Source organism: Trachinotus anak, unplaced genomic scaffold, assembly GCF_046630095.1.
Source record: "Trachinotus anak isolate AG129_WGS33_773 ecotype Australia unplaced genomic scaffold, CSIRO_AGI_Tana_v1 ptg000007l, whole genome shotgun sequence".
In the NCBI taxonomy this organism is placed as follows: domain Eukaryota; kingdom Metazoa; phylum Chordata; class Actinopteri; order Carangiformes; family Carangidae; genus Trachinotus; species Trachinotus anak.
In genome coordinates, this window is record NW_027273858.1 from 2983199 (window position 1) to 2996139 (window position 12941).

At 38.1% G+C, this 12941-nt stretch overlaps 3 protein-coding genes and 1 non-coding gene across 5 annotated transcripts; 3 read left to right on the plus strand and 1 right to left on the minus strand.

Moving 5' to 3' along the window:
• The first annotated feature begins 116 nt into the window (after positions 1 to 116).
• LOC139622572 (G-protein coupled receptor 4-like) lies at positions 117 to 3647 on the plus strand. The gene is made up of 4 exons (XM_071479950.1): positions 117 to 567; positions 960 to 1151; positions 2456 to 2643; positions 2756 to 3647. The coding sequence occupies exons 2-4, from the start codon at positions 975 to 977 to the stop codon at positions 3285 to 3287; spliced, it is 897 nt and encodes a 298-aa protein (XP_071336051.1). The 5' UTR covers positions 117 to 567; positions 960 to 974; the 3' UTR covers positions 3288 to 3647.
• Positions 3648 to 4097: 450 nt separating this feature from the next.
• Positions 4098 to 7129, minus strand: lhb (luteinizing hormone subunit beta). 2 transcript variants are annotated; one of them, XM_071479951.1, is made up of 4 exons: positions 6995 to 7129; positions 6248 to 6342; positions 5327 to 5448; positions 4098 to 4944 (listed from the first exon to the last, which is right to left on the minus strand). In XM_071479951.1, exons 2-4 carry the CDS (start codon positions 6336 to 6338, stop codon positions 4711 to 4713), a joined length of 447 nt encoding a protein of 148 aa, XP_071336052.1. In that variant the 5' UTR covers positions 6339 to 6342; positions 6995 to 7129; the 3' UTR covers positions 4098 to 4710. The 2 variants fall into 2 exon arrangements, with proteins under 2 accessions (XP_071336052.1, XP_071336053.1); XM_071479952.1 differs by having other exon boundaries at positions 5327 to 5445; positions 6995 to 7123.
• Positions 7130 to 7476: 347 nt separating this feature from the next.
• On the plus strand, positions 7477 to 7548 carry trnae-uuc (transfer RNA glutamic acid (anticodon UUC)). Its single transcript has one exon. It is a non-coding gene; the product is annotated as a tRNA-Glu (tRNA).
• A 1121-nt stretch (positions 7549 to 8669) lies between these two features.
• Positions 8670 to 12042, plus strand: cox20 (cytochrome c oxidase assembly factor COX20). The gene is made up of 4 exons (XM_071479953.1): positions 8670 to 8840; positions 9715 to 9829; positions 10395 to 10458; positions 10575 to 12042. The coding sequence occupies exons 1-4, from the start codon at positions 8808 to 8810 to the stop codon at positions 10717 to 10719; spliced, it is 357 nt and encodes a 118-aa protein (XP_071336054.1). The 5' UTR covers positions 8670 to 8807; the 3' UTR covers positions 10720 to 12042.
• Positions 12043 to 12941: the final 899 nt, after the last annotated feature.

Genomic DNA, 12941 nt, shown 5'->3' on the forward strand with positions numbered 1-12941 from the left:
AAAACCTGACAAATAAAGGTGAAACAATTTCTGCTGTATAAGATGACTCAAATGGGATACAGAAATGTTTTAGACGCTAAGTACTTAGATTCTTATCCATATCCCAGTCCCATTACGAGGCCTCTGGACGATTCAGATGTTTTTTTCATCTCTTTATATGACAGGAAATTACTGTTTGCATATGTTTACACAGATGTAAATCATTTTCTATGATTTATATCTGTGTATAAACCACACCTTTCTGACATAATTTCTCTTTGTTAAATCTTATTTGCAGATTGTATTCAGGGCACCGTTAAAAACATAAGCTTTGGTTATTTCATTAAACCAAGATAATGTGCATTTTCAATAAAAAATAACAGAGCACATAGAAGTCATGCACCTGCATAATTTTTAACAAGAATGAAACTTAAAGTGATCTTAAATTCTGTCTTCCTGAGAGGCAGAGTTTATCAGGAACCTCCTTCATGTTATCTATCACCAGATTACTGCATTAGACATTACCAGACTGTGTGGACGCAGAGAAGAACACATCACATCCAAGCTGTGGTTCACCAGCTTTCAGAGGTAAGGTTTATGTTGCATTATTTATTTCAATCTATGTAAATTTCAATTCGATCTTATTTGTATAGTGCCAAATCATAATATACATTATCTCGAGGCACTTTACAGGGTAATGTCAAGACCTTACTTTATAAAGAGTAAACTCAACAGTTCCCACAAAGAGCAACTATAAAGGTATTGATAGATAACAAGGAATCTGGACTGTAGGTTATCCTACAGTCCTGCTGCTTTTAGTTTCTGTTTCTTCCCCTCAAGTACAAATAACTTGAGATTCTTGTTAAAATTACTCTTAGATGGATGTACTGTATTTGTGTGAACAGCACTTCACAGCTTTAGTGTGACCATTTAACAATGTGAGGTAGTTATTAAAAACTTGTTGATCTCTCAAACTCCAGGTTTCACAGTGAAGAATGGAAGATTTCAACATTAATGACACTTTACAGGACAAAAGCTACAATGACAGTGATATCTACTACAATGACGACGACTACAAAGGAGCTGAATTAACCGAATATGTGTTTACATGCATTATCATTTGCATCGGCATTCCTTTAACCCTGGTGGCTATCCGTGGAGTTTTTTCTCTGGTGAGTACATTATGACTGGGATTTATTTATTTACTATATGTCTTGTGTCTGTTGTACTGTCTGTCTGAAAAAGATATTGATCTGGCAGGGGGACTGGGTGTCAGGGGGCTGAGACAATGTGTTGTCAAGACCTATAAAGCTACAGGAATAATTTACTCCATAAATCAAATTAAATGTCATCACAGCTGTCAAAGGACTTCTGAAGTCTGGACCGGACTGGATTTAGTTTCCAGTGGTTTACACTTGTAGCTCCACTTCAGCCTTGGTTACAGCGCAATGTAAAACAGTTTTTCACCTAATTTTACCAGATTATTTAGGATTTTTATTTATGATAAAAAACAAAAAAACAAAAAAAACACACAATCAAGGAACATGTTGATTCTGTAGATATTTATAAAGGAAGATGATATTTAAAGGAAGAAGCCGAAGAACTTTGTTCAGCTCAGTTTTTCCTTTGTTGCCACCACGTGGTTGCTGATGTTTCGCTGTTGCTGTATAAATAGATAATAAAATAAATAAACAGCTGTTAATGCTAATGTTGGCTATGTAGCAATAGTAAAACTAACAATTAGCTCCTAAAGGTCTTAACAAACATTGGATGGAATACAATGAAAAATGATAAAGACATTCATGTTGCCCAGAAGATGATTTGTAATAACTTTGGTGGTGCTCTGGCATTGCCTGCTAAACACCAGCATGGTAACACTGTTACTGTGAGCATATTAACATTTAGCTCAATGCCCTTTTTTTAAGTGCAGCCCCCAAAGCTGCTAGTGTGTAGACTTTTGGCACATTTACAAAGAAAATTTCAATTTTGAAGATTTTGGTTTATTTAGACAGCAAAAAAAAGTAAAGTTCGTTGCAGCGTGTAGTGATTTATTAGTTCATTCATGGTCAAGTTTTTCAGGTTTGATAAACACAAACCAGAATTCCCGTTGCGCTCGTTAGTAACACCCTGGTTGCTTCCTTACTGTTTCTAAAAATATTGTTTTAGTTACAGCTTACGCTTCAGGTCCTTCAGAAGTGGAGAATATTCCCACTAACAGCTGAAAAATTGTCTGACCATAGTAAATCCAGCATTACACATATACCAGAAAAACAGCTTCAAATGCTTCAGTAAATCTGGCCCTTAGTCTTGTCACGACTGGCCAGTGTGTCATATCTGATATTTTTGACAGCACCAATGAGAGTTTGATGAGAAATCAAAAACTGGCTCTGACTGCAGTCGTTGGGCAGAGCAGGATGACATGTCATCTCTTCAGAACATGTTTCCAACTGCATTTTTTTTTCAATGTTTTCTGCAGGTGAGAAACAATCACGTTACTCCGATCTACATCATCAACCTTCTCATTTCTGACCTCATTCAACTCTGCTGCATGATCGTTGAAGTGGTGAAACCTAAGTATTTGATAATGGAAATAGTCTACGATTATATTTACCATTTCGGTGTGCTGGCGAGTGTTGGCTTCATGGTGTGTGTTGCCCTGGAAAGGTAGCTATCAATCTATTCAGTATGTGTGTATCTTATCTGTGCCTGACCATTTTATTGCTATATAATTCAGATACTCCACAAAGACTGTCTGTGTGTCCATGTTGTATTACAGGTATTTGGTCATCGCGTGGCCGCTGTGGTACCACTTCGAACAAAACATCAAGATCTCTGTAGTGGTCTCTGTCGTGGTCTGGGCCCTTCCTCTTGTCTTTTTCCTCTTTTCTTTTCTCGCTGTCTATTTTGAAGTTGCTGTTCAGAACTTAGCAATCATCCTTGCTGTGTACTTCCTCCTTCCTCTCCCCTTATTCATATTCTTCCTTATTGGGACCCTTAAAGCCCTGTCTGCCAGCCGTGTTCCTCTTGATGAAAAACGACGAATTGTAGCAATTTTGGTTGTGGTGATTCTTATTTACATACTGCTGTTCCTGCCCAGTATCATTCGGTTCCTTCAGGAAGAAGCCACGAATAACGTCACTTTGTCTTGTGCATCTTTCACTTTGTTAAAGTTCAGTCCTCTTGCAGACTTGTTTCTGTATGTTTTCATGAGGAAAGGAGCTGTAGAAAAGCTTCTTTGTTGTTGCAGGAAGGACAGCAATGGTATCAGCAGCCCAACAGTGTGTCAACTCAGAGCAGTCCAGATTTGATTTCTTGAGGAGAGGTTTGATTATTTGTCAAGTGATTACTGATAAAGTGTTTTTTAATGTTTTTGTTTATTAACTGCAACTGTGTGTATATATCATTATTACTCTTTAATCACAAAAGCAAACCTTTTTATATCTGAGCTAACCAGCACCATGATCACTCTGTCATCATATCCACCGCTCTCTCTTTATTTTGACTGGTTTCTGCATGTTTAACTTTTTCCTACCTATAACTCGGACTTTTGTGGCTCTTGTCTTATTTTTTGTACAAATAATAAATTTAACAACACACTGTTTATCTTTATTCATTGTTACAATGCAATCATGTTATTTATAAAAATTATAGGCTATATATACATTTTTACTACCATACTACTATTTATATATATGGAGGTAGATAGTAGTATAAATGTGGCCACTGTTTTCACAGTCTTTATTAAAACAGTTTCAGTTTGGACACATTGTAAAGGTTTATTGATTGACGTATTTATTACAAGAATATTACAACAAATTGTTTGGCTGCACTGTAAAAAGATACTTTAGTTACTGGTGTTGTATTTCTGACACCTTGACACTTGGATTTGTTATATAAATAAACTGATTTGATTTTTAAAATGTCACTGTTTTGCATCAGTTATAATAAGATATATATATATTTTTTTTTTTCTAATATTAAATATCTTCTTTACCTATTTGTCTAATTCCCACTATCAGGACTTAAAACCAGTAAATACCTTAAATGACTCTTTCCCAACACAATACTCCAGTTGATAGGTATCAGAGGTGTAAGAGTATAATGCATTCAACAGCCTATATGTTACATTAGCATGTTTATTACAAATACTGCAAACAAAACACAGGGGTCTAATAGTGCAGAATTATTCTTTTTCAGTAGTCTGAGCTGCGAGACTGATCATTAAAATATTACATAGATGATCATTTTGACTTGAACCTAAATAGTATTTTTACTCATATTTATTTGTTTTCAAACTTGAACCACTAAGCAGGTTTCATGAATCATCCCTGCAATATTGTGATGCATAATGAAGTAAACCAGTTGGAGGAAGTGTGCTGGCATGCACATGCAATTTCTAATCACACTAAGTAAGTTGGTCAAAGAGTTGCCCTTGAACATGCAAGCCATTCTATCAAACAGATAAGAAAACAGATCATATCTGTACTGCATTATAGCACACAAGTAAATGGTTTATAACCCCAGTGAGTGTCTTCTTCCTGTTAAGTTCTCAGAGATGACATTATCTTATATCATTTCCCAGAACTTCGTAATAGAGGAATAATAACGTTTAAATTTTAATTCTTTTCCACCACATATAATTGCAGAAGAAATAGAAACATGATTCTTTGTACTGGTAAATGTAACAATCTTTATTCACTACAGTTGATGCTACTCTGCTATTTTGTGAGACTAGTAGTAGAACGGTATGTCGTTCATGCAGAAGTCGGGTTGCAGGCTCTCAAAGGTGCAGTCAGATGTGTCCAGTGCACACCTGCCACAGTGGCAGCTCAAAGCCACAGGGTAGGTGACGGTAGGGTCCACATCAGGAGGACAGTCAGGAAGTTCAAACGTCTTGTAATACCAGTCCCGGTACGTGCACACGTGCTGGTACACATTACTGAACCGTGCCTTGATGACAGGGTCCTGAGGGGACGCAAAAATAACAAGGGTCTTGTTAGCAAGTATTGTCTGTGAATGCACAGCCTGATATATCGTATTTCTCTGAGTCGCCATCATTGTTTCCAAAAACCATTAAAAACAACAAATGTACTAATTCATCTTGTTTGAGTCACATTTGATAAAAACTATTCAATAAATGTTGCTTTATAAAACAGTTAAGCTTCAGCCCATCATGTGAGTCACTTTCAGATTCCAGCTATCTCCAAATAATAGGTACCAAAATGATCAGACATACCAAATGAACCTGTTTCATAATTATTAATATTTTATAATTATTATCTGTTTTGTAATTTAATTTAATCAGATAATTTATTATCTGAATTATCCATTTCAATTCCCAGAATACCTTAGTGATGCAGTGACCACTGCAGATGGTTGTTTGCACTGTGTGACACTTGGGGCAGCCCTCCTTCTCCAGAGACACCGTCTGGTTGATGAGCTGGCAGAGCGGCAGCTGGAAGGCTGCTGCTGATAGAAAACATTACAGTTTGCCTCAGATGTGTCACACACTGTAACGCTTTGTGTCCTCTCGGCAGAGGAGACACTAACGTAGAATTCTTACCATCACGTATGTCGTCGGTGACATTTTAACATGTGTGGATTTCCTGTTTAATCAGAACGTAACACACTACTACTTTTTGTGTTATGTAGCATCACGACCACTTTGATGTGATGATTTACTGTTCTGTATTATGTCCTAAGAAATTCAGGCAGAGCTACTCATTTCACGTTCAGGGAAAAAGTGTCACTACGATCTGATTCAATGAGTTTTACAAAAGTTAGTTTTATGTTTGTTTTTTGTTAGACTTTAATGGTTCAAAAGTCTTATAATTATTCACATATTCTCTTTTAAATTTTATATTTATTAACATTTATTTTACACAATTTATTTTCATTGTATGGAGGAAGGAATTCTAATTCTGATCACTTGCTAAAAATGTCTGATTAATTAATAAAGAGAAATAAAAAGATGGATCTTAATGATTTAGGAAATAGGAAGAATCAGCTTTCTTACATCAGATGGGATGCACAATAGTGCATACTGTTGTGTAGGTTTATTTTAATCGGTTATGCTCCCTTTTCTTTGGAATGAAAATTTGGCATTATTTACCATTATAGTGTACATTTATAGCTCAGCCCATTGGTCAGAAAGGTGTCATTACTTATTGTCTGGGTGAATGTATTTCCAGTGAAAACATTCAGATTCAGGAAAAGAAAATTCTGAATTGGTTGCAGAATGATTTTCTGTCTTATTGTCTTATTTTACCCGCAGGAACCAGGGGCCAAATGGAAGATGGGGCTCCCAGAAACAAGCTCAGCATCAGGGGGATTATCGCTCTGCTGACCTGTACAGCCATAGTCCTGCAGGAGATGAAGAGAGCTCTATCAACAATCAGGTTTTTCCAGGTAGCGCTCCATTAGTTATGGATCACTAAGTTCAAAAATGCACAGTTAGGTATCATGATAAAAAGATAAATAAATAAAAATGTAAAGTAAAAAAGTATGGATATTGATTATTTTTCTGCATTGGGACCAATTCATTGTACATCATTTACAGATAATGAAGCCACAAAATAGCCACAAAGATTAACTAAAAATCCACATTACATTAGTTATTTCACATGAGAAATTTCTGTATTCCTTTTGTACCGAGCTTGTCTCACTGATTTAGTTTAATGACAGAAGGTAATGTCACATGTCAGGTCTATATCCTCCAGTCATGTTCACTTTTCAGCTTTAATTAATCAACGAAGAGCCTCTGATGGAGTGTGTGACCCCTGAGGGATCAGGCCAATTACTATTAGATAATGACTTCCTAACATGGATAACTGGAGTCTTCAGTGTTTGCTGTAAACAAGAAAAACACACGACCTGGCAACCCATCCACAAAGCACAATACAGTTAATACACCTAAATTCTTCTACAACACATTAAAAATAAAAATGAATAAATAACATTCAGATAGATCGAATAAATCGCCCGGTGACTGTTGGTGTGAAGGAGCCTGACTTACCTCTCAGGTGTCTGCAGCAGGTGTGCTGAGGCAGGCGGCCCTGCTCCATCTTTATACAGCACAGAGGAGCCTGGTATCCAGGATGGAACTTGCTCATATTGGATGTCACGCTGCTGCAGCCCTGATTACCTGTTTTTGTTTAAAGAGGAACAAATTTAACCTTTATTTACCCGGGAGATTAATCTGTCTCTGTTCCACTTTTATCCTGTTACTGAGGAGGAGTGTTTAAACCTCCAGAGTGACCTGGGCTGAACTCTTAAGGGGTTAATAAAGAAAGTCATTGTAAAGCAGTGCAGAGGGACAGTTTAGAGGCTGCTGGGGTGAGCTGCTCTCCTCAGATGTGACCACCAGGTGGCGTTTGCGCCCCTTCACAGTCCTCAATACCTGTTCATTGTAAGTATAACATTCTTTATTTTCATTTACCCAATAACATCAATGTTGTGAGGACGAGTAGATGGTAACGTCTTCTTCTCTTCAACAGGTCCCATATGATCTAGCGGTTAGGATTCCTGGTTTTCACCCAGGCGGCCCGGGTTCGACTCCCGGTATGGGAACTAGAGTTTTCCGGAGTAAAGATTGAATTCTATCTAAATGTTGGCCGCCTGGAATAAGATGCATGGACTAAGTCCGCAAATGCACATAGATATGAAACTCAAATGCGTCAGTACTGATTCTGTGTCCAACTGAAACGAAATTCAATTAGAATTTATAGGATATTAGGCTACTCTAAGAAGCTATAGTAGCACACTACTAAGACTACTTATTATAATAACTTTGACATTAGTTATAAGCAACTATATTTCCTAGTAGCCTATATAAATGGTTTTATTGGTCTCTTTTTCATACACTAGCCTAAATCCCTGTCTTTTACCTATAAAGTGGCGTCTGACTTCGGTGTAACACTCAACCCCTCACATAAAACATGATTAGGCATATTATTGTATTATTATTGTATTTGTCAGAAGTGCCTGTTGTTGAAATGACATCCTGTATGTAAACAGGGTGAAGGTTTGTTAGGTAGTAATCTGCTGCTGCCGGTGAAATAATCCTGTTTTGTCAGTGTGGGATCACTGTGACACGCAGGCCTCCTGTTTGACTTGGTGCACTGTAGATTTTAATCCTTTACCTTGTCTACAGCCACAGTTCCTGAGAGGATCGAGTTTTTCATGACTACAAGGACACTGTTCAATTCAGTTTACCTGTCTGGGGTGACTGAGATTTCCGAAATTCAACCTTGGGAGTTCAATGTCATTAAGAGCTTTTTCTTTACCACATATCATCTGGATAACAATGTAAAACTTGGTAGAAAAAAACATAAAATAAAATGTAATAAATGTAACTTTTCTGTAATATGCTAAATTACACAATATTAAATTATAAAATGATCCTGTTTTACTCTGTTTTTTAATGATGGGTGTTAACATGTCATTAAATATAACAAATGTATAAACAAAATAAAATAGGCCAGACAATATTATATTTCTATCTATTAAACATGATCCTATGGCATTTTTTACTTTTTATTAATTTGTTTTAGGTTTATTTGTTTAAAGGATGGAAATTCTTGACAACTTTACATGTATTCACAATATATCGTATTTACCTAATATCGTCATGTGCATCGATCGGAACTAAACAGCAGTAAACACCGTTTCTTCTTTTCGTGTCGGCGATTAAAAGCGAACGGACCTGTTCGGCAGCTACCGCGCAAGCGCAGAACCCAATGTGATTACGAAAATGGTCGTTACATGATGTGATTTTACGAGCTAAATTGATTGTAAACGTTGCACAAGTAGAGGGACGCGGTGATACAATGGCAGGAGAAGAGCAGGAGAGCAAAAACAAGGTGAGAGATGGAATTCAATTCAGCCCGGAAACGTATTTTACGCGGAAGAGGTTTGCGTGGGTCCAGGTTTCAGAAGGTCAACAGCCGTTAGTAACTTTCAGAAACGGTGTGTCCGAGCTGTGCTGACTTTCTGAAATGGCAACCACACAGTCAGCGTTAGTGTTAACTTTAGCAGAAATCCCGGGTTAACATGAGTTAACTACATCTACGCAACGTATCTCAGTAAAAGCAGTACGCTCAAAGCTATTTGTTATCAGAAACGGTTGGGTCAAACCAAATCCCGTTCAAATATTTGATCATTAAAGGTTATATTGTGCCCGGAAACGAAAATTACATCACAGGAAGTTCGTGAAAAGCTTTTCAGAAATATTGTATCCCACGAAAAATTTCGGCTCACAGATTATTCACCAAATAACACTGGATTTTAATAAATCACTCTCAACCCAACTGGTGCAAACGTTTACAGCTAACTGAACGGAGGTTTTGTTTGGTGTGGCCGTGGAGTGGTGTGTTGATGATCACTGGCTAATAATGAGTGATAATATTCCACCATTAGGATTTGAGTAGGAAGTGTCACAGATCAGATACCATTAATGCATTTCCAGCCAAAGAAAAAGATTACACAATACACTTCTACTAACACACAGTGATGTATCGGGCCTGCAAAACAGACAAAATACACTATACTCATGAAAACGATACATGTGTAAAATAACCATGAATAAAGATGATCTGCCTTAAAAGGGTAGTTCAGGCAGATCATCTTTATTCATGGTTATTTTCTACATTAAGTATGAATTTTCACTGGGTGTTAATATCTCCTAATGTAAGAGAAAAGAAGCCCCATGTAAGGTCAACCTCTGTCCTCCTTCAGGGTTTCAGGCTGCTGGGGATTCTGGATGTCAAGAACACTCCGTGTGCCAGAGACGCCATCCTGCATGGAGCTGGAGGCTCACTAGCTGTTGGCCTGCTTCACTTTCTGACCACCAGTGAGTTGTAATCTGAGTCTGTTTGTGTGTCTTTTCATTGCTCGTTGAGTGATTGTTTTACTTGTATTTAGTTTTTCTAATGGAATCTTGAATGACCTGTAAAATGAATTGGACCACTGCTGTGCTCAGTTGGCTAAAAAGCAGAATAACTACAATTTGAATGGTAATTAATGTTCAGAACCTGTTGCCACAACCTAAATATAAACTAGAATATTCCTCAATGACTCATATAAAGCCTGATAACATCATACTTTGGCCATTGGGGATTTTATTAACTTCAATTTAGCATAGAATTCAATGTGTAGCTCTCAAGGAATGTCATATAATTTAATTTGATCATAATTTTGTTGCAGAGCAAAATAAACTCTTGGTCTGTCCAGACTTGCTTAGCTCTGTATTCCCGAGGTTTAATGTTGATGCCTTGAACAAATCAGCCTTGTGTCTTCAGTGAGAAATCCAAAGTTTGTAGATTTGGAGGAAAAGAAGACATGAAAAATTAGTTTGAACTCTGAAATTGATGTGAAGCCCTTGAGCTCTCAGCAGCAGTCTGTCCTGTTGTCCGCAGGTCGGGTGAAGAGGTCTTTTGATGTTGGGTTTGCAGGCTTCATGCTCACCACACTCGGGTCCTGGTAGGTCTTTACGCTGACGGACACTTTGTCCCCGTCTGGTCTATCTGTCACATTCTACCACTGTTTCCAGTTACCTGTGTCTGTAAGAGAAACCCTCCTGTGTCTCTCTCTTCCAGGTTTTACTGCAGGATGAACAACGCTAAGATTCGTGTGCAGCAGAGGATAATCCAGGACGGCATCAAGAACAAGGTCGTGTACGAAGGATCTGGTCTAGACCCCACGAACAAATCTGGAGCAGAAACACCATCAGGGCCCTCATGATCTCCAGCACTGAAACTCCTCCCCGTCCTATATAAGGGCTTGGATAAGAGAGGACACTGTCAGGGTAAACTGATGTAAATCCACTATTTTACATCAGATGCCTTTTTGGTTATTGTCGAGTTTTTGGTTTGGTCCAACAACTTCTCAAGTAAGTTTGCAGTCTGTAAAGTGCCTGGTCTGTCATTCAAGTGATGGGAGAGATGAATGGAAACACCAAACATAGACCACTCACTTTCAAGCTCCAGCACATCTGGACTCTTTTGACATGAAAAGAAAAGCTACTCATCCATTAACAAACTCATTTGAATTTCATAGTTTTTCAAATTCCCACTTATAAAAGACTTAGTATTAATAAATTTACTGCTCTCTCAAACCTTATGTTGGCTGACTTCCTGTTATTTCAGTCACTTCTTTCTTCTGTCTAAAACTTCAACCACTAAATGAATTTAAAAAATCTCATTGTGCTATCATCAGTCTGTAATGTTGCTGTATATTGTTACCTGCTGTGACGTGTAGTCTGCTTTGCATCTGACTCACTTCACTGGCATTATTATGATCTGGATATTCAAAACCATCTAAGCCTCTGTGCTGATAATATGTCATAAAAAGTACAACAAGACAAGAAATAATTGTGCGTGAATAACAAGCACACAGCTGCATGAGTGATGGGAAGCAGCAATACATTAGCAACTTTTGACCTGTATCTGCTGCACACCAGAAAAAGCTGCAAGTCAGACCACACAGAGCTCCAAACTGCAATTTCTGAATGAAAACTGAGATATCGTCTTTATTGGGAATCATCATAAATGGCATGTTTTGAAAAAAAAAATATGTACAAGACAAACAAATAGTGTGCTCATATATATTTTACTGTCATGTGACAACCAGACCTCTGCTTTTTTTATTTCTTTATTTATGAAGCGATGTGGCTTCAAAAGTTAAATCAGCCTTGAATCATCGTGATAAACTTCTTTCGTGTTTCACTTGTGTTACTTGTAACCTGTTGTTGGAACAACTCAGAGGCCAGTCAGTGATGTTACAGTAGGTGTTTTCATCGTTACAGCCATAATGCAATAGATTGATGAGAGTAATGGGGAAGAGAGGACGAGGTCCCGAGCTGGAATCAAACAGGGGCATTGTGGGTAATTGGTATGTTTTTGTTCATCTATCAAAACGCCTGGAACACTGCAGGGATTTAACTCACTCTGTGATCCATTGTTGAATCAACCTTTAACTTCACCTCAAACTTCAACTGTTAATATGTGAATGTTAATATTTAAAACTTGAAGTGTGGAAAATAAATTGTGTGCCGTTGTAATAATGTCCTGTGTGCAGTCCTGGATGTGTCGTCATTTTTGCATAAATTGCAAGAAACTGTTGCAGCCCCACCCTCAGCTAATCAGTCAGTATGTCTGTAATTGGTCGTGGGTTCGAACCCGCCGGCCGGCTGGAGCAGAGTTTGTTCTCCCTGTGCCTGTGTGGGTTTTCTCCAGGTGCTCCAGCTTCTTCCCACAGTCCAAAGACATGCAGGTTAAGTTAATTGGTGACTCTAAATTTCCTGTGAATGGTTATTTGTTTCTATGTGTCAATAATTTTAATATAATGTTTGTAAATCAAACCAGAGATCACAGTAGGTTGACTGTGAGAATGATCACTAGCAGCAGCCTAACTGAACATGCACTGTCCCATTCTAGAGGATGAAGCAGAGCCGAGCAGTGAGCGTCAGTGCACAGTTTGACCCACGCAGGAAAGGACCCTCCTCTGACTCTGGAGCGAGACACTAAATCGCTACAACCTCCAGGTAGGTTGTGCAGAAGTTGGCTGTGATGGTGGACAATTTGTTCTTCCCGCTGAACTTGTAGTGTTTGTGTAGAACTGTGACTCGTGTGCTTTCTGCTGTAATGACAGAGATCCAGGACTATGAGCTCCTATCACTGGATGAACACATTCACTCAGTTGAAAATGCTGTTGTGCAGCCAGTTGGTCAGCAGATGTCACTACTTCCACATCCCGTGATTACTCCGGGCCAAGCAGCAACCTGGCAACCCAGCGTGACGTCAGTCCTGGCTTTGCGAACTGCTGTCTTGAAGCCAAATAATCTCCTTTCCTGAAGATGTAAAGGAGAATTCATAAAGAAGGAAAAGACGACGGCGACTTTTTTTAAAAACCAACTTCATTTATAAAACATGGACGATAATTGCTCCTTTCCTAACCACGGAAAC